Consider the following 23011-nt stretch of genomic DNA (forward strand, 5'->3'; position numbering starts at 1 on the left):
GTTGGACTTAAACTTCATGAAAAACTATTTTACCTAAAACTGTAATGTAAAGAGGGACAGACGGACGAACGATCGGACAGACAAACTGGTCCCACAGGCCGAAAACACATTGCCCCTAAGTGGGGCATAAAAACGGATGTGAGATGTAAATATAAAACATATTTAATAATCTAAATATCTGATACAAGCAACTAATCTGGTTTAAGTATGGTCTCTGTTTAAATGACAAGAAGCCAAAAAATATAGGACGCATTTTTCTGGGATGTTGTTTTTCTCAATATGGATGTATCCATATCTATAAATTGTTCCGTTTTTTAAGGTTTTGTTGTCTTTATGAACCGGAAAACAGCTCACACCAACTGGTAGTAGAACACCTTGTGATTCAAACAAATGTTATCTTGCCTTTTCAAGCATTGTACCAAATGTAACTTTTGTTGTGAAACAAATGCAACACTTACGTGATGTTTTACCTACAGTCCCGATTGGTAGTATAATTGTTTTGTTCTGTGGTGTGGTTTTATTTCTGATTACTTAGGTATCGGTGTAGGGACATTTGTAACAATGTATGTACCAGTATCTACAGAGGTTGGTGGATTGGCGATACTGATGTCTGAACTTGTGGCAGAAAATGTTCTTGTTCTAGGTTTAGAAAAAATGTTTTAATTTGTTATTTTGAAATTTTCTGCGATGGGCTTTTTTCACTATGTGTATAGCACTTAAAACATTTGGGCTTCATTGCTTTATAATCAATTCCCGTATTATTGGTTATGTACAGGCACCTTTTTCAGTGCGGCTCCTTGAACTAAACAAACATACAAAAACAATGTGATATACACAACAATTTAATATTTCAACACAAAAATTGAAAATTTTGTGCGTGAAATTTGAACTCCATCCTTAAAACATTTAATCATTTACAGTTCTACAATGTATACGTTACAGAATGAACCACGGCGACTCATGCAGACACAATTATAATTAAGCATCTGTAAAGGTACGATTAAGCGATGTTTTTATTAGGTATAATAGACACACCAAATAAAGACAAAACAAGTTCACGGATGCCCAACTCGCATTATCATTTTACATGTTCAATGGACCATGAAATGGGGTACAAAATCTAATTTGGCATTAAAATTAGAAAGATCATATCATAAGCAAAAAGTGTACTAAGTTTCAAGTTGATTGGCCTTTAGCTTCATCAAAAACTACCTTGACCAAAAACTTTAACTTGAAGCGGGACAGACGGATGCACGAAAGGACGCACTGACGGACGCATAGACGAACGGAAGGACACACGGACAGACGCACAGGACGGACGCACAGACCAGAAAACATAACGCCCCTCTACTATCATAGGTGGCGCATAAAAATGCTGTATGATTGCATATGAGACAACTGTCCACAAGAGAAAAATGACACAAAGTTAAAAAATTCCCTTTCCTTCACATGTAAGCTATTTGCAAGATTAACTTTAAGATAAACGTAAGATAGGGAATTATTATGATAAATCTTTAAAATTTCTTTTTTTGGACATAACTACCTGTACAGTCTACTCCTACAGCTTCGTCCGTGCAAGTGTCTTTGTCCATGAAAGCTTTACAGAGTCCAATGTTGTCCTCTTGTCCATGACACCGTAAGGACCCAATTAAAATAGCTGATCCGTTTCTTTTAGCCAAAAATGATTTACCTTCAGTATGACTACAATTCGGAAACGAAAACATTGAAGAATACGCATTGTAAAAGATATAACTCATTATTAAAAGTGATATATCATTCATTGATTGGTGTAACTAGTGGTTACGTACTGACATTGTTTACCATCTGTATGTTCATCTGTATAACGTTTAATAGTATTCTTTTATATGTCCTTATTAATATTACTTTTACTGTTTAGTCGGGTTTTGGTGATATCAATTTAACGTGACTGTGAACCTATACATCCCGCCATTGTGTTATTGATCAATGATAAGTTTTGTGTTCTTGACTTTCTTATTCACTAATGCTTTGTCTATATGCCCTTTTGTGTTTCTTTGATACCTTTTTAACAATAAGCATATAGACAAGCAGCAAGAAGTACAAGGGAAATTTCTAATTTAGATTCTCCAGAGGGTATTCCTAAAATAATTGTTGACTATATTCTGTTCATACTTTGAACTACTATATTATTTTATTTTTACCTGTGTGACTTTTACATGCTTATCAACTGATGTATGTCAAACGTGCGAATCTGTGTCAGGGTTAATTTAACCGAACTATGTGTCTGTTAGAGTAAGGTTCCGGTCCCAATACTTAGTATTATGAATAAGCAATAAATGAGGTTGTTTAATTGATATGAATGCCTTTTTGGGCTACTTTGTTACATATTTGTTTCTTTTCATAGCGATAAAAATTATAACACAGTGTTGACTGTTGTACCACTATTTTTAACATTTTTACCTATTATGTTTATTTTTTTGTTTACGCATCGTTGGCAATATACTAAAATTTGAAGCGACTGTCATACATGTGAGAGGTTTAGCTAGCTACAAAGCAAGGTTCGATCTACCATTTTCTACATCAGGTCTCATATGCACTTATTCCACATCTTCTTATATCTATCCAGCACGACATTATGTTTATTTTATATGGATAGCTAATCTTGATTACCGATAACTTATACCTTGTCATAGAAATGGAACTGCCATGTATTCGTTTATATTGTAGATGTCTTTCAAACTAAATTGCAGTCACCAAGAGATAGCTTTACATTTATATGTATGTGAACGATATGCTTGAAAAATCTATACACTAGACTGTGTTGATTTTCATTTATTGGAAAAATATGAAAACAACATGTTTTTGAAGAATAAAACTCTGTAAAACAAGTACTAGTTATTTGTTTTATCTGTATTAGGAAGAAATACACGGCTAAGGCTAGGAGGTTTCGAAATAAAAATTTCTGTTTTGAAGATCAAATATATTTTTGCATACAAGAGTAATTACACAAGATGATAAATATAAACACCATACGCTGGTGTGAAGAGAAAGTTACCATTTAAAGACATGTATATAACAATAGAATTACAAAATCGTCTCTTATTGGAAACTTTAGTAGTATCAAGATTTCAATTAAAGTTAAAGATATCAAGATGCAGGAAGGGATAGTAATGTTCGCAAGTGTAAGCTTTATTTAAATTAAGTCCATCAAAATAATCATTTAGTTTAAATATTGAAGTTGGCATAATTGAAAGTCAAAATATTGTCGAAGTATCTATGTGCAAGTGTTATTAAATATTTGCATCACATATTTGTGTCAATGGGGTTTCGAGGCTATTTATCATGATCGTAACAACACAGCAACAAAAAAGTCTGCAAATCATGCTACACAGTAAGACTTCATTTGAAATCCGATAACCTAAAATTTCTCCAAAGCAAATTATTCATTCTGACTTTTTAGTGGCTATTTTTAACAGAAACTTGGATTTTATCTTTGTCTTTGGTATTATTGAGAGTATTAGTGTTATATTTAGTAGAAAATTCGAATTTTTAAAAAAAAGTGAAAGCAATATGAGAATGCAATTTATGAGTACTTCCTACGAATTTTTAATACTCAAAAATTAATTATTTCCACTATTTTCATAGATCATCTTTGAAACATTCATTAGCAAGTTTTGAATTGAACTGAGTGTTCTTGTAAGTATAATGTACTGTTATTATAAAAAGAAAAAAAAATCATATATCCGACCGCAGGGAGTTTTGTGCAGCTTCGGAAGCCAGAACGTGGTTGGCATCTTCATGTTCGGTTCTGCTTGTAAAGAGTTAACAGGAATATAATGTGTTTAACTATGTGCTTTTCCGAAGATTGAGTCAGTTGGAATGTTGCTGAATTTGTGATTTCCTTATGCAGAACTTGAATATAAAGGCATCGTTAAACAATACTGATAACATTGAAAGAATAAATATTTTAAAGGTTGTTGACGCATCTATATAAATATATAAGTTTCCATTTGGTATGCATTTCTAGCATTGTAAGTTTGATTTCGATCTATGAATGTGAATGTCTCTCTGGTATCTTTCGCCCCTCTTTACTATCTATAATACTAAAATTACGAGGTCCAATTTATCAGCCGGCATCAGGTAAAAACGACATATCAAAGAATTCAACTTTATATATAGCTAATATAGGACAATTGTGTAGATTAAAAATTACACCACTCCAGACCCTTTTGTTTTCCACATAATTAATATTGCCAATAATTAACAAGTTCCGGGTCGAATCCGGTATCGATACCAATAGTATATTCACCTGTTATATATTACCTTATCTGTACGTTCCGCATCTAACAGGCGCACCACCAAATATATACACGGGTCATAACCACAAAGTCGACATAACTAAATTCAATCATTGTCAAATTGTTCCCTATTGTAGTTCTTTTAATTAGTAAGACTTTCTAAGGTAACAATACGAATACTAAAAATTTGGACTAAGGCGTAGAGGTACAGTTTTCAATTTGTTAGCGGGCATGACGTAAAACAGCGAATCAAAGATATTCATTCAAGAACTTTATTAGACAATGCTGTTAATTAAAAAATACTCAAGTCCAGGACCTGAATATTACCAATAATTGAAAAGTTCCAGGTCGACGGGTTTAAACAGAAAGATTTGAAAGCAGAGAAAACTGTGTATATTATAATAATCGGCACGACTTTATCAGATGACAATACCAATACTAAAATAAGGCTTACGCAAAGTTATATACTTTAACTCAGTCACGGACCCGCGATATCACGGGTGTGTTCTAGTACATTTTAAAATTTCAAACATTCATAATTGCAAAATATTTAAAAAAAATTATGATGAACAAGTAATTATACTATACTTATATGCAAATAGAAATCAAATTAAGTAATACTGTTGGGTTCTCTGAAAATTTCTGTAAAATGTATTCTTTTGTTTATCATGTCACAGCTTGACACATCTTTAATACCATAGTAATACTTGTATAAACGCTTTCAAATAATTTTATAAAATTAATCATTGTACATACCTATATTTTAACATTTTACAAAACACTTTTGTATTTTGTTCATTCCACCTTCTCCAACAGAACGATCCCCAATGGTTGTTGTATTTTACTTCGATCCTCCCTTTTCCTGGCTTGTCTCCATCAATAAGTCGAACGTTAGAAGTATCTTAAACAAATTAAAAAGTAATGAGATTTATCTTAAAACCTTTTAAGATACAAGGTATATATAATGTTTGTTAAACAATAGTTTTCCAAAAGTCTAGGTGTTAGAAATTCTCAACATATTAAGACAAATAACAAGACAATCATATGCCGAAGAGTTTCTAATAAGCAACAACAGACTATCTGATTTTTGTCCTTCATATTAAGCTGTTTCACAATTTGTTCTATCTTCAAATTATATGATATATAAAAAAAGAAGATGTGATATCATTGCCAATGGGACAACTCTAAAGAAAAGAAAAAAGAACACAGAAATTAACAACTATTGGTCACTGTATGGTCGTCAACAAAAGGTAAGCACATTCCATATAGTCAGCTATTTTAAAAAGACTACTATATCTTAGGGAACTAGATTAGATAAAGAAAGTGTTTGATGTGTAATGCGGCTTGCAATGGTTTGTATCCCCATATGGGTAGCCATTATATGTGAATAAGAAAGTTAATCTCTCATACTTTTTTAGGATTGATGAAATATTTAAACTCTTCAATTGTTGAAAAAGTAAACATAATTAACGTCATTGTCAACTCAAAAATAATGCTAGAAACCATCACGCCTATTTGTTTAATAAGTTCTTTACAAACTGTAATTACCCTGTTGAGGATAATCAACATTTTTCAAAATTTGCCCTAAGTGCAATTAATGATGTTAGACAGATTTTAATGGATTCCATTTACTCAATTGTTGATAATGTTGACATACATATAGACTTAATATTTGATAAACAGAATATATTTTTTTTATATGATTACTTCTATCTTTTAAATCTGTTCACCAACACATCAGTGACACTCACCGGTTTGTTTGAAATGTTCATAATTTTGTGAATTTTTCATTTCTTTCCTTTTTTCAATAACATTAAGTAAAATATTTTAATACGATTGCTTATTGTCTTTTCCAAACCTTATATAAAATTGAGAATGGAAATGAGGAATGTGCCAAAGAGACAACAACCCGACCATAGAAAAAAAACAACAGCAGAAGGTCACCAACAGGTCTTCAATGTAGCGAAAAATTCCCGCACCCGGAGGCGTCCTTCAGCTGGCCCCTAAACAAATAGACACTAGTTCAGTGAAAATGAACGCCATACTAATTTCCAAATTGTACACAAGAAACTAAAATTAAAATAATACAAGACTAACAAAGGCCAGAGGCTCCTGACTCTATTTAAAGGTTTTGTTAGTTTTTAAGGTGAATACTGACACCTTTGTGCTTTATAAAGAATATTTCTAAAAAAATTGGATGTGAAATACCTGAACGTATAAGAAGTCTGCATGTTGAGCTATATTTATGAATGTTGTCTAGTTTGTGATATCGAAATTCCTGGTGTGATAAATTTTGAAGTAATACATACATTTCTCTACTTAAAATCTAAAACATTATTACATACACGAGCCAATCGTACAAGTTGAGATATATAAACACCGTAAGATGGTGACAAGGGAACGTCACCATCTAAAAATAGATAATTAACGATAGGAAATGAAAAATCATCTCTTTTATCATAAATTTTAGTATTCAGCTTTCCGTTAGGGATATAGATATCAAGATCGAGGAAAGGACAGTGGTCATTGTTAGTATTAGCTTTATTTAAAGTAAGACTTAATATTTAATAAACAGAATATATTTTTTTTATATGATTACTTCTATCTTTTAAATCTGTTCACCAACACATCAGTGACACTCACCGGTTTGTTTGAAATGTTCATAATTTTGTGTATTTTTCATTTCTTTCCTTTTTTCAATAACATTAAGTAAAATATTTTAATACGATTGCTTATTGTCTTTTCCAAACCTTATATAAAATTGAGAATGGAAATGAGGAATGTGCCAAAGAGACAACAACCCGACCATAGAAAAAAAAACAACAACAGGAGGTCACCAACAGGTCTTCAATGTAGCGAGAAATTCCCGCACCCGGAGGCGTCCTTCAGCTGGCCCCTAAACAAATAGATACTAGTTCAGTGAAAATAAACGCCATACTAATTTCCAAATTGTACACAAGAAACTAAAATTAAAATAATACAAGACTAACAAAGGCCAGAGGCTCCTGACTTGAGACAGACGCAAAAATGCGGCGGGGTTAAACATAATAATAACAATACGCACATTAAAATTCAGTTCAAGAGAAGTCCGAGTCTGATGTCAGCAGATGTAACCAAAGAAAATAAACAAAATGACAATAATACATAAATAACAACAGACTACTAGCAGTTAACTGACATGCCAGCTCCAGACTTCAATTAAACTGACTGAGTGATTATGATTTCATCATATGAACATCAGGCATAATCCTTCCCGTTAAGGTTTTAGTATCATACCGTCATAACATATATGAGAAGAACATAATCCGTGTCATGCCAACAACTGGTTTTTTAATAAATGTGTTTAGTTCCGATGCAACAGACAACAGTATCGTAACTATATCCCTTCTTAATAAGTCTATTTAAAGGTTTTGTTAGTTTTTGAGGTGAATACTGACACCTTTGTGCTTTATAAAGAATTTTCTAAACAAATTGGATGTGAAATACCTGAACGTATAAGAAGTCTGCATGTTGAGCTATATTTATGAATGTTGTCTAGTTTGTGATATCGAAATTCCTGGTGTGATAAATTTTGAAGTAATACATACATTTCTCTACTTAAAATCTAAAACATTATTACATACACGAGCCAATCGTACAAGTTGAGATATATAAACACCGTAAGATGGTGACAAGGGAACGTCACCATCTAAAAATGGATAATTAACGATAGGAAATGAAAAATCATCTCTTTTATCATAAATTTTAGTATTCAGCTTTCCGTTAGTGATATAGATATCAAGATCGAGGAAAGGACAGTGGTCATTGTTAGTATTAGCTTTATTTAAAGTAAGTACAACAGGATAAATTTCTTTAATATACATACTGAAGTCGTCATTAGTGAGAGCCAAAATATCATCTAAATATCTAAAAGTATTATTGAATTTGTTTATCAGATGTTGTTTTGATGGTTCTTTGCTTATTTTTGTCATAAATTGTAACTCATAGAAATACAAAAACAGGTCCGCAATAAGTGGTGCACAGTTAGTCCCCATTGGAATTCCGATAATCTGACGATCTACGGAATCCCCAAAGCGAACGAAAATGTTATCTAGTAAAATTTCAAGGACATATATAGTATCAAAGCATGTCCAACCAATTGACATAGTTTTTTTGTTTATTGCTACTAAAAAATGACCTAAAAGAGTTTGAACATATATATTCACATTCTGACTTTTTAAATGCCAATTTAATTAGGTGTGTGAATTTTTTCTTAATGAGAATGTGAGGCAATGTGGTACATGTATACAGGGTAGAAAAATCAAAACTTTGAACAGATTCAAAATCACCAATATAAGCATGCAATTTATCAAGTACTTCCAACGAGCTCTTGACACTCCAAAAGTAATTAATTCCACTATTTTCGAAGTCCTTATTTGAACAATTTATTATCAGGTTTTGAATTGTACCAAGTGTGCTGGTAAGAAGAATAGACAATTTAGTAGTGGAACAATGGCTCGAAGACGAAATAAATCTATATTTGTAAGGTGTTTTGTGTAGCTTTGAAAGACAATACATAGTTGGGATTTTCATTGTATTTGGATCTGCTTGTAAAGCGGTAGCTAAAAGTTTATGTTTGTTACAGATGTCGTTTTCTGAAAATGGAGTCAGTTGGAATGTTGGTGAATTGGTGATTTCTTTGTTCAGAACCTCAATGTAAAATTTACGTCAAACAATAATAATATTATTAGCAGCTTTATCGGCCGGGACAAAAACAAATTTCTTGGCTAGTTCTTTTAGTTTATGTTTGATACGAGACATAGGTTTATTGTGGTTATTGTTAATAGTAAAATGTTCTTTGAAATGTTGAATACGTATATCAACTATCTTCATTACTGAATTAAAAAAAGAGTCAGCTTTTTCCTGTTTTATCCATTTTATACAGTAAGTATGGAGTGAGTCGTTGATGATATTACGACACTCATTCCAATTAATAAGTGACGGGGGACGATATTTAGGTCCTTAACTGAGGAATGATTTTAACTCTCGGTCTTGAACGATGTTAAGATCTCCTGTTATAACATTGGAAATGGGTCCATAAATATATTCGGAGGTACTAAAATTACATGAAGTAGGTTTATTTTCACTGAAATTAACATCTTTACACAATTGACTATAATTAAACACACATTTCCGGGTAGATTTCTTGTAAATATAACAAATAAGAGGTAGCTCAGTATTGTCAAAATAATCAGGAATTTGTTCTTTAACAGAATGGTCGTTAAATATACCGGCAATATTTACAAAATCAAAACCTTTATTGGCATACTTTATTTTAATAAAATGTATTTTTGTGATCTTCAGGGCGATCAATTTTGGGAAATAGTTTAGAATAACAATATGCCATAATAATTTGAACAATTTCATACTTAGGACTGCTATATGAAATTGTGTTGCAATCCTCCAAAATTTTATTTAACTTATTAACTGGTAATGAACAGAGTTGTGTTAACAGATAATGTCTGCCGTTGTTTTTTGAAATAGAAATTAGGTCTGAAATATTGGTATGATTGGTCCGAAATTTTCTTTGATTTCGATTTGTTCTACGAACGTGAGAACGGTGTTTACGAACAGTTTTAGAAACTATATCCAAAATGTTAACGGAATCGGTTCTAGATATATTACCAATTCCCATGATATCATCATTAAGACCGAGAGGGTAGACTGTCTGTAATTTTTTAATCCAAATTAATTCAATTATTTTCCGTGATCGTACAAACTTTGAATGAGATTCACCAGGCTGCTTATTTACTACTTCTAAAGGTTGAGCTGCTAAATATTTAAAAGGATGGTTGTGCTTCTTAAGGTGTTGGTAAATGATACTTTTGAATCTATTGGGTCTTTTAAAACGATACAGATGTTCTTGAGTGCGTTTAGATAAATATCATCCAGTTTCTCCTACGTATTTAATACCACATCCCGGTTTGTTTCATGTGAGTAAATAAATAATACTATTTGTTTTTCAAGTTATATCAGTTTCAAAATTATCAAATGGCCTACGAAGGATGTTTACATGCATCAAGGTACTTGCATAAATGATGATAAATTGCCTATATACTTAAATGTAGTTTACATTTATATATATATATGTATATATGCACGGCCGACACTCGGCTAACCGAGAGATTGGTCGGTTAATCTATATTGAGTATGTGGCTATATCGGCGGTTGGTCTGTTAATCGGGTTGGCTAAAGTCTGTTAATCAGATGTTATCGAGAAAATCATTGAAAGTTCAGCATGTTTCATTGTATAACTTTTTAAATATATTTTTTTATCTTAAAGGATATTCATGTCTAACAAAACATCTCAATGTTCTGAATCCAGTGGTGTAATTAATATTTTTCTAGCGTCGATGTACGATCTATAAAATGAAAAGGCGGGTTACTCATCAATAAATGTATACACATTTTACACACACAAAATGTACACAAAATGACACGTTGGTTGAATTTACTTGCATGCAGTATTTTGAACATCGAAAAAAACATTATGTTTGTTAACCATATTGATATCCTTGTGTGAAAAATCTACACGAAAATCTGTATTTTGGTGACATAAATCAATCTTTATTTAAAACCTGGTCTGCTAATGGGTCGGATGTATAAAACCCGGTCTGTTAATTGGTCTGTTAAGAGTTATGAATGGCAATAAAAGTATAATTTTATTGCTATATATATGGGGTGTTGTCGGATCAAATAGGTAGACTCAAGACGAGCGGCTAAAATATACGGAAACAACACATGAGCAATGAAACATAAAATATACGGAAACAACACATGAACAATGAACAATTTGGACAATGGAAATTGAAAATTGATAAAGATGGTTTCAAAAAGTGTAATATTAAAGTAATATTGATTTCATCCAAGAATGGTCGCATATATCATGTGGATTCTTTTTAATTGTCATGAATGACACTTATTTGTCATCTACATTGGTAACAAGTATATAAATCAGAGGTAAACGTCGTTATGTAACTAAACATCAGTAAGTAAAATATATTAGGATTCTAAAATATAAGGATTAGAGAAAGAATAATGAGTAAGAAAAAATAAAATGTAGAGAAAAGTGACATAACAATTTAAAGAATACAGAAATAAACAACGCCCCAAATCCGGACCATCATGGTTTACACGAGAATCTGGATGGATACGCAGAATATAGAATAATAGATAAGGACAGTAGAGAGTAATGCATTGCTAAAAAAGAGAGAAAAAATAATAGTTGTTTAAGAATACAGACATGAAACACCCTGTGGGTGTTGAAACAGTAACGGATTGCGATGTACTCATATTGGTGAAAAATGCTAGAAGTTTACATGCGGACAACTGCAGTTCTCCTCTGCACTTATGTAGAAAGGAACTAAAATTAAGGCTGATTAAAAACGTGAATTATAAAATTCATGCATATTCCAGCGGCCAATCCATATAATCTATATTGAAGTGACACACCCTTCAATAAAATGCAAAGCAAGTCAAAATAAAAATGCTCGTACTAGAAGGATACTGTTGCACCGTATTGTAATTTGTTTTACTCAAGAACATCTCATTCTTAACTTTTTCAATGGGAAAATATAAAGGTAGCAAATCTATTGTCATGGCTAAATAACTCTTAACTGACACAATTTCAATTGTCCAACCCATTAACAGACTTTATTCCCTTAATTTTCACTATAACGTGGTATTTTTCACGTTATATTACAACTATGAAATATTTACTAATATCAATTTATTTTTTAGAACCAAAGTACTATTTTGTGTCCTTTAATTGATATCTAAAATTGTTTGTTTCGCCTTTTATTAATAAAAATTGCTATGCGTATAAGCATAAATACTACATACTTGCGCGACGCCTTTTAGTTTTACTGAAAACTCCGCAGACTATGAAATGTTTGTACAGGTGGAAAATGTTCTATGATAGATATCATTTTGTCAGACACTTTTCTTTTTTTTTGATTTGGTTCTTATAATATGCGAAAAATCTGTATATTTAATAGAGTTTAACATTAAATTGTGCGTTTTACTCTTAACAGACGTATAACCAACCCGATTAAAAGACCAATCGCCCATATAGCCGGATACTCAATATAGATTAACCGACCAATCTATCGGTTAGCCGAGTGTCGGCCGTGATATGGCTGTGCCTGTTGTTCAATCATTTTCATATCTTTATCAATAAAAGAGGGACGAAAGATACCAGAGTGACAGTCAAACGCATAAATCAACAACAAACTGACAACGCCATGGCTAAAAATGAAAAGGACAAACAGACAACCATAACACAACACAGAAAACCAAAGAATAAACAACACGAACCCCAACCAAAAACTAGGGGTAATCTCAGGTGATCCGGAAGGGTAAAATACGTTTAAAATCAAACTTAAATCTCTTACCTATCGTCGTAGGAGTACATTGTACACCAGCATCATCTGCATGAGAACAAGTCATTTCATTCCAAGATTTTTCTAACGGGCAAAACGATATTTTAGTTTCAGTTCCCATGCATTGTGGTCTCAGGTCTTGTGACGTCCCATTTCCTTCACCAAACCAGGATTTAGAAAAGAACTGCACATTTGAACTCCTGCGACGTTGCAAAGAAATGAATGAAATGCCTTCTGAATGAACTTTTGATTACTAAGGTATTTCTATATCCAAGAATGACCTCAAAGATTTATTAATAGCATTGGTTTAACTCGTAGACGAACAATAGTTTAATTTGTTTTTAACTTAATATAACGACACAAGTAGATTTGGTGGCAACCTGTTTTGTTTATTGATACACAGGGGAGACTTGGACACATATATATAGGGAGGAAACAATTTATCAATCTGCTTGCGCATGAGCTAAACTGTTATCCACTCTTGAATATTTATATATACTCACAGAAATGTCGTTATTTACTTATAAAAAGAAACTAAACATATACTTCATTTAAAGTTAAGGGTTTAGGGTATTCCGAAAAGGAAAAAAAACCCACTATCATTAAAAATTGATTTAGTAAAAATCATTTGCGTACCACATTCTTCTTCTCATATTCCAGATGTTAGAGCTATCGGTAAATAAGCATTTAAAGATTCGAAAGTTCTTTTACAAATATTAACACAATTATAATATTTAATCAATGTTTAATAAGAATTTGAATCCATCTCAATTAACACCAAAGCTTACCAGTATCCAAGTTCTCGGCAAACAGTCTGTGCTTCTTGATTACCAAAGTCTTTGTCACACAGGGTATTCCAATCACCGTTAATATTAATAAAAACCGTGCCTTCAGCTGTTGTACCTACTGGTCGTGATAGTTTGATTTGCTCGGCAACTGCAATTGCAATTAAGATATTATTTAATGCAAGTTCCTAAAACAAAATAGTCATCTAGTTTCATATTAAGAATATATCTAATTAAATCTACGTAAAATTTTAAGAAATTAGTTTTCTTGATACAATAGACTATTATTTATAAGTTCGACCGAAAACAAAAAGAAAAATCATCATGTAATCAATGAACAAACAAGAAGCTTTTCGATTGACAGCAAAAATAATTTGTCTGACAAATCAGAAAAATGATAATTCAAATCTGGAACCCATAAACAGGATCAGGTAAAAAGGGTTTCTTAGATGGTTCAGAAATGAGAAGATCAAAATAATTCTAAGTTTCAATTTTCGCTACCTAAAGGTTTTTAATTCAACAATACCATGTCTTTAATACAACGATGAAAGCTTATCAGTCATGGAAAGCAACATATCTTGTTTTGACAAAAATGTGTCCAACCGTTTTCCGAGGCTAATGAGCGAACATAGTTTGACAGCCGCCCAACCGCCCGCCCGGCACAGAAGCACCAAATTAATAACCAACATTTTCCTATGGAAATCCGATAAATAAAAATAAGGAAATTCCACATAAACTTTAAAAAAACAAGAATGTGTCCTCAATACACGAATGCCCCACTCGCACTATCATTTTCTATGTTCAGTGGACCGTGAATTGAAATCTCTAATTTGGCATTAAAATTAGAAAGATCATATCATAGGGAACATGTGTACCAAGTTTGAAGTCGATTGGACTTCAACTTCATCAAAAACTACCTTGACCAAAAACTTTAACCTGAAGCGGGACAGACGGACGAACGAACATTTAATGCCATGTGCTTTCATACAAAAAACAATATAACATGAAAAGTGCAAACTTGTAAAAAGCTATACATACGACACCTGATTCCAACTAATTAGATGTGGAATCCATCAACTAAGTTTTAATACCGTATATTGTACTTTTTAAACAGAACACTCCTTTTTTTGTGTATCAAACAGTTATTCATAATCATAAAACAAAGTAGAAGTCCTTGAGTTTGATCAAATGATGTACAGGAGAAACCCACTATTTCGGAGCATATGATATCACTCAAGCGTTTGTGTTATTCAATGCTTTAGTTTTTATGAAAAAAGTAAAAACACAAAAAATACTGAACTCCGAGGAAAATTCAAAAAGGAAAATTAAAAATCAAAAGGCAAAATCAAAAGTCCAAACACATCAAACGAATGGATAACAACTGTCATATTCCTGACTTGGTACAGGCATTTCCTAATGTAGAAATGGTGGATTGAACCTGGTTTTATAGCTAGCTAAACCTCTCACTTGTATGACAGTCGCATCAAATTCCATTACATTGTCAACGATGCATGAACAAAACAAACATACTCAAAGAGTAAAAATGTAAAAAATAGGGGTACAACAGTCAATATTGTGTTATCATCTTAATATCACTACATAAACAACAAATGTAACAAAGTAGCACAAAAAGGCATAATAAATAAAATAATGGTGTGGTTCAAAGTATGACGGGACACATAAGTACAGTTTCACGTCAAATACGGCTGAATTTATCTATGTAAAGTCTACCCATTTCCATAGGAAAATAGGAAAATGACACTCTCCAACATTATCTGCGGCTTTGTAGAATTTTTGTGATTTGTTTTTTCCCTCCATTACCATCTCCTCAATTCTGATACGTGATTTTTCTTTTAACAAAACCTAGTTTTGTGTCGCGTTATTTTGTTCTTTTTAAAATTGTTATAGAGTCATATACCCTATAGAAAACACATGTTTTTACACATTTATATACCGATCTGAATTGTATATTAGACCGATGGCTTACAGGAACATGACACTCCAGCTTCGTTCGAGTGATCGCAAGTTGGTACTGCTACTTCTTTAAGCGTACAGTGCATCACATCAATTTCCGTTCCGTTACATTTAACACTAGAGTATGCAATTTTGCCCGTCCCGTGACCAAAGAAACTGTTACGGAATGCTTTACCGCTAACTCTCCTAGAAAATAAAATCTGCAAGTGTATATCACATAAGCTCGTTTCGTCATATTTCAAGAACAGTCGATTATACCTTGTTCTAGAATGAAAGGAACATTGTGTATGCATTTCATCATTACAATTGAGTTAAGAAATAGTTTTGTACTTTTGTAGGAAATGAAAGAATTCGAAATTTCTTCATAATTTTTAGAAGTAGCTGTTAAAAGTGCTTTAACGTTCCTTCTATCGCTGTTTCATTTAAATTATTACATTACATACTTTAATTATATTGATAAATTAATATCCACTATCCATTATTGTTTAAAAACAAACAATTATCAATAGTATGAAAGCAGTTACGTAGTTTTGTTTGTATTCCTTTTTTTTCTACAGTTTCCTACAGGTTCCACGTCTAATCAACTTGAATACATTATAAAATTGCGCAAAGACTATTTCATTACGGTTTGCTTTTGTATTGCAATGTTGACTATTGAAGAAATTTGTGAACTTAAGGTTTCGTTGCTCAAACACTTTTGAATATACGTATTACATTCAGTTTATCCTCGTGTACGCAAATCACTACTGTAATACTGTCAATCTTTGTTTAAAAGCAACAAATATAAATAAGAAAAAAAAGAGAGTAACATCTTCGTTAAAATACAATCCTTAGTCGTTGTTGTTCCGTTCAACAGTTATTTTTAAAAGTCACGAAATGATACAGCTGTTTTAAAAAAAAATGGAAATGAAGATATATATGTGTCGAAAATGATTCATTTGAATGATTATACCTGTCGAAAGGAAAAGTCGAAAGTGTTTTGCAAACAATAGTTGCTTCCACGTTGTCCCAGTCGTCATCACATACTGCGGACCACATTCCGTTTACAAGGAGTTCTACTCTTCCTTCCATACTGTGACTTCCTCCAGTAAGACGGAGGTTTGATTCCCCTTAGAAAAATGTTTTCTTCAAAATTGATGTAAAGTAGTTTCAATCATCAATGTCATACATTATTCTCTCTACATGTGTTTCGAAACGTACACATTAATAAATGTCTCATGATGATTAAACTATCTTAATATTTGTTTTCCTTCAAAATAACTGTTTTAGGAGAATGACTTTTTAATTAAAAACATTCAAAAAATTGGTATTGTAGGAATTTTGTACGGTTTGTTTAGATTATAAAACTGGATTAGTTAAGGACTCATTAGCTATATTTTCACAATTAAACCAAAAAAATCGTTGAGTAAGTGGATGACAAATTTTACGGATCAAATTTCAAAACTGCAAATAAATATTTAATATATACATACTACAATCTACACCAGCTTCTTGAGAACTACTACAAGTCGTTTGTCCCCAAATTCCCCGAATACAGGCATGTATGTCCAACTCTGTTCCAGAACATGACATCAAACCCAAACGGGCAGCTGAATTGCTGGCCCCAAAGAGAGATGACAGTTTTGCCCTTGGTGAAGTATATCTATATCAAAGAAAAGATTTACGAATCATATCAGAGATACTAAAGTCATTTAACCTATTATTAACACATGTAAATCCATAAATATATTACAGAACCATTTGGAAATGCAGCAATAGGCATGATAGAATAGATTGAGCAAAGGAAAATCACTAAAACTAAACTGCCATATTCTACAAATACCAATGTACATAACGTCATTCATGAACGCATCAAGTGGTTTGTAACTGTTTTAATCTAAACAGATAAAGCCTATATTTTATATTCGATAGCTGAAAAGATAACACCAAAAAGAAGTATTATATTGCAGTTTATATGTAATTCCTGCCTACACTTGAACTCGTACAATTAAGTTTAAAATTATGTTCATGATGCTTAAGTCATCTTAAATTTTACATTTCAGTACGGGAGTAATAACAAAATTCAACTTTTAGAATTGGATTGAATCTTTTTATAAAAATTTACACAAATTGTTGCACAAAAGTTTCAACTTGAAACGATCGAGTTCATGTGATGAAAATGACATGTTTATCTAACTTTAACCACAAACTTTAACCTGAAATTTTTTTTATTTCGTTTAAACTGATTTCTATGTCTACTGAACCGTATAACAAGAACCGTTTTAAAGTCCAGTTGAAAAACAATGTCTTCGACAAATACATGTAAGATCATAACTATTGACTTTCAAAATCATTCAGTAACATTCTAGGAGCGCTTGTATGCTGAATATATATTCATAAATTCCAGTTGATACAATATCACATAGCTTACATGTCTTTTAAAAATATCTTACTTAGACGACCGATGTGTACAAGACTGCCGTTGAACCATTGATTCGAAGTGATAAGCTGAAATCATCCGTTCTGCAGTGATTAGGACTCAATTATAATTGATTTTGTTAATCATTATTAAATATCTGTGTTAGAGATACCTTTAGAAATGCAAACAAACTTTATTAAACTAATCATCAGGATATGTCCCCCTTGTGGTAATCACAATCTCATGCTAACGGTCGGTTTCAGTATACTTTCTTCCATTGGTTAATTCATTTCGATAAAGAAAAACAAAAGTAGAAGTACCTTATGACTTGTTTATTACCCAATATTTGTTTCCCTGATCGTTTTGATCCAGTATGGTTTCGTTAATTTGTATCAATTTTATTATAGTCAATTGCAAAAATGATTCACGCAAGACGTAGCTTAACTTTTGTGCATCCAACAAAGTTTGTAAAAGACAATACAATGTTCAACATGTTTCGAATATTAATTTGAACAATAAATGTTATGCAGATATTTATAATGAAATTAAATAGATAAGTGTATAGTTAAAGGTCATAAACAGTCTTAGAAAAACAAAACTGAAAAATGCCAAAATACAAGTACATAAAAGTGACAATGTAGAACCATACAAGTTTTCATAAACATGACACACGCTAAGCAAAACTGAAATAGTTATATTTTAACTTTTATAAAACAAAATCGATGTAAGTTCCGATAAAATTAATTTAATATATCTAACTACGGTATTAAAATCGTATTTTTGAGTCAAAAACTGCATTTTTTCCCTATCTTCTATTTCTATTCATATTGGCCATGTTGGTTGACAGGCTGTGTCATCGGACACATTTTTAAAACTAGATACCCAAATATAGATTGTGACCAAGATTGGTTAAATTTGTCGCAGTAGTTTCAGAGGAGAAGATATTTTTGCAACATTACAAAAATTTACAAATATTTATAAAATTTTACTATAAAGAACAATTACTCCTAAAGGGGTCAACTAACCATTTTGGTCGTGTTGACTTATTTGTTGATCTTACTTTGCTGGCCATTATTGTTGGTTACAGTAATCTTTATCTATAATAATATTCAAGATAATAACCAAAAAATTGAAAATTTCCTTAAAATTACCAATTCAGGGGAAGCGACCATTGCTTTAAAGGTTTTGGTTTCAGAGATAAATGCCAAAATCTACATTAAATCCCTTGGTTCTATTTTTAGCCATGGCGGCCATCTTGGTTGGTTGGTCGACTCATCGGACACATAATTTAAACTAGATACCTAAATCATGATTGTGGTCAATTTGGTTAAATTTGGCTCAGTAGTTTCAGAGGATAAGGTTTTTGTAAAAGTTTACGGACGACGACGGACACCAAGTGATGAGAAAAGTTTGAAAAGGCTTGCCGTTTTCATTATAGAAGAAGGTCTCATTGGAAATTATAACAAATATTCTTGTTTAGAAATAAGGAGATATGGTATGCGTGCCAATGAGATAACTCTCCATCATAGTCACAATTTGTAAAAGGTAAACTATTAAATGAGTTGCAGTAAATAAATCTATATTAAGATACTTTTCAGAGGATCATTAAAATAACAAGAAACTATTTTGCAGATATAGATATGATTGTGTTGGAGTATAGTGTAGAGCGTCGGAAAATCGTAACTGTCAGACCAAAATGAAAGACCCACCACTGTATTATGTATATCTCAAATTAGACATTCACTCAATTTTTTTTAACTTTACGAAAATATTCTATAATTTTCATATATTCAATTGCAAAAAGTTATCAAAGGTACCAATATTGTAATTTAGTACCGCAGACGCGCGTTTCGTCGACATAAGACTCATCAGTGACGCTCATATCAAAATTGTTATAAAGCGAAACAAGTACAAAGTTGAGGAGCATTCAGGATCCAAAATTCGAAAGAGTTGTGCAACATTTAAGGTAATATATAAAGGCAACAGTACTATACCGCTGTTCGAAATTCATAAATCCGGGCTACAAAATAAAACTAAGGGAAACACATCAAATATAAAGGGAGAACTACGACACAACAGAAACACAACATTAAAATGTAACACACACAGAAACGAACTTTAATATAACAATGGTCATTTCCCTGACTAGGTACATGACATACTAAGACAAAATGGTGGATTGAACCTGGTTTTGTGGCATGCCAAAACTATGCCTGGGATAATGCAATCCTTAGTTTTTCGGAAAATTTAATGTTTTGTAAACAGAAAATTTGTAATGACCACATAATTGATATTCATGTCAATACCGAAGTTCTGACTACTGGGCTAGTGATATCCTCGGGGACGAAACGTCCACAAGCAGTGGCATCAACCCAGAGATGTAAAAATATATCAAAGGTACCGGAATTATAGTTGAGTACGCCAGACGCGCGTTTCTTCTACATAAGACTCACCAGTGACTCATCAAAAGTGCATTGTATAATCAGATAAGTAATAAATCACTTACAACATGTTGAGATGAAAAGATGTTCAACGGGTTGTGGGGATTGTTCCAAATAAAAGTAACCATTAGAAGGCTCATCGGTTGAATACAATTTTGATAGTTTGATATTTCTATGATAATAACTGAGGGATATATTTTAGTTTCACATACAGTATGGAAAATGTCTTCTTTTTTTTTTTTATAGATTTAAGTGAATTGAATGACCATAAGATTAGAAACTAGAAAATATTGACTTTAAAAAATCTTTGAATCCTCAGTTACTTGTGAGGGGAACCTATGCAGACATATTTCTTTTGTGTGTTGCTACTAAAACCTGACCGACAAGTATTTGAACATATATATTGGCATTCTTACTTTTTAAATGTCCATGTAATTTGGTAGGTGACACTCACACCCAATTAGTAATTGACGAGAGCGATATTTAGGTCTTTTACTTAGGAATTTTGACTCTCGGTCATGTACGATTATGTTCAGGCTTCCTCTTATAACAATTGGAACGTCCCAAACATGCATTCGGTATTATTGCAATATCATGACGTAGGTGTATAGTCATTGAACTTGTTAATCAATGAATTTATACAACCTTCGACAATATGCTATTTCTTACAATTCTTTGAAGCCGAGCATTTTACATATAACGGACGCTTCAGCAACATCAAATCCATCATCACAAATTGTATTCCATTGTCCACCATTCAGAATTTCAACTCTTCCTTCCCAAGGTCCGGCTCCATTAACAAGTCTAATAGGAGTTGATGCTACAAAAGTTTATAAGTTCCTTTTTGATACACAATACATGATGATTAGTTTATGCTTTGCAAAACGTGTTTCCTTGTAAAATGAAAATTTGCAATTCGGAAGCTAAAATCATATATTGTGTTGTTCAGTTTAGATCTTTGCCTACCCTCATTGACAGTTTCTAGATTAATCAAGATATTAGGCAGAATGTTACAGTGTCTTTTGTATTAAATATTTCGATTGGATAGAAGCGCTCAACAGAGTCAGCAACCTTTGAATTATTTAGTTATAGGATATCATCATATAGTGGAAAGTAAAGATAAAGGATAATTCTAGCTTATTTCTATTTTGTCTACGAAGCTTTTGTATAACGTGATCCTCATATAGAAAAAAAGAAACACGGCAGTAAGAAGAGAAGCACAATTTGTGTCCACGTGAATGCGATTGGTCGATGAAAAACATGATCCAGTACATGTCGTTATGTTTTAAAACTATCACGGCGATCATTAACGTCGGTTAGAATACATTATAAAATGACGTCTTCTTCTTTTGCTATTTCCTAAATAATTTATTATTGTGAACTATCAGCTCTGCTTACTTAGACAAATTGTCGTTTTAAACTCAAAGGATTGTAGAAATAGCGATAAATACTAGTAACCACTGCGAAGACCTATTTAAAAATGGATCTTACAACACTCTAATCCAATATTCGCATCATCATTGCAAGCACGTGATGACCATGTAAATCTACAGCCTGTTACATCATTTTCATAACCACTACACACTAAGTTGTCCATCCACGGTAGTTCTGCTGATTTACCAAACTTATTGTTTCGGAAAAATTTTGATCCACTGAAAAAATGCATTGTAAAACAATGTTTAAAACCTTATATGCAAGGTAGTTGTAAAGTTTTATTTCTGTTATCTGTACAATTTGCTTTGAATAAATGTTTTAATTTTTGCGAATATTTGTATATCATGAAATCTTTAATTGGCATGTATACGTTATTCATCATTCTTCTAACTCAATGTAAATGATGACTGATGTCACTTCCAAACGTTGATATTGCACGTCTCATGATTATTTTCATAAGAAAGAAATCACCATAATAACAGCTTATTGTAAGTGATGCAATGTATAAGGCAGAAAATAGTCATTGTTTTGGTTGCTAATAGACTACGGTGAAAATATTACGAGTTCGGTCATTTTATCGGATATTTTAGGAATGAATGTACGCCAATTTTAAAATTATTTGCTTGAATCATGAATTCTGTTATCTATTTTCTGCATTGACGTAATATTTGTTTCTTTCATAGCGCAAGACTGTGTCTTTTCATGTTGTTAACGATATTGCAGTATAAAATTTAGTTTGAGGTACATCTTTGATTAATGTAGAATGAATGATTTTAAACCTACATGTTGATCCTTTGAGAAGCTGCCTTCATTCTTTTGTATATTACACTGCTGTTGATACTGAATTAATGTTTTGTGGTTTATTATATGTATGATATAATCTTTTCGTGTATTGATTTGCATTATTTGTATTGGTAAAACGTGTGTGAGCATATAAATCATAGGGCTACTTAAGTCACAAAACAAGTCTAAGGTTAATTTTACTAACTTAGAAGCAACATAAGTTTATTTATGAGTCATTGTAAAAACTTAAAACGAAATTTAGTTCCGAAAGATATCATTATTCATCGGAGATATCAGGCTTGTTATCTGGAAATGCTCGTTTGGTTTCTCACGAACTGCATCATGGCACTTGATTCAAAAGGGTTTGAATGTAAGCCAAATCACATTTGGTGTTAAAGAGGAAGAAGATCTGAATGGTATTTCAATATTTGACATACTACACATATCCAGAAGGCTTAAATAAACTGACATCACCATGGAAATAAAACTAAAAATTGAA

General features: G+C 32.0%; 1 protein-coding gene across 1 annotated transcript in view; it reads right to left on the bottom strand.

Annotated features, from left to right (window-relative positions):
• LOC139525008 (scavenger receptor cysteine-rich domain-containing protein DMBT1-like) overlaps positions 1-23011 on the bottom strand; it is a 107980-nt gene that overhangs the window by 12804 nt on the left and 72165 nt on the right. Inside the window, exons 36-44 of the mRNA XM_071320183.1 lie at positions 21787-21947; positions 20965-21115; positions 16929-17098; positions 16409-16565; positions 15470-15642; positions 13486-13633; positions 12710-12897; positions 5034-5178; positions 1544-1701 (exon numbers count right to left, since the gene is read on the bottom strand). Coding sequence (XP_071176284.1) covers positions 1544-1701; positions 5034-5178; positions 12710-12897; positions 13486-13633; positions 15470-15642; positions 16409-16565; positions 16929-17098; positions 20965-21115; positions 21787-21947 — 1451 coding nt within the window. The remainder of the gene's footprint in view (positions 1-1543; positions 1702-5033; positions 5179-12709; positions 12898-13485; positions 13634-15469; positions 15643-16408; positions 16566-16928; positions 17099-20964; positions 21116-21786; positions 21948-23011) is intronic.

This window comes from Mytilus edulis, chromosome 5 (genome assembly GCF_963676685.1).
Source record: "Mytilus edulis chromosome 5, xbMytEdul2.2, whole genome shotgun sequence".
NCBI lineage: Eukaryota > Metazoa > Mollusca > Bivalvia > Mytilida > Mytilidae > Mytilus > Mytilus edulis.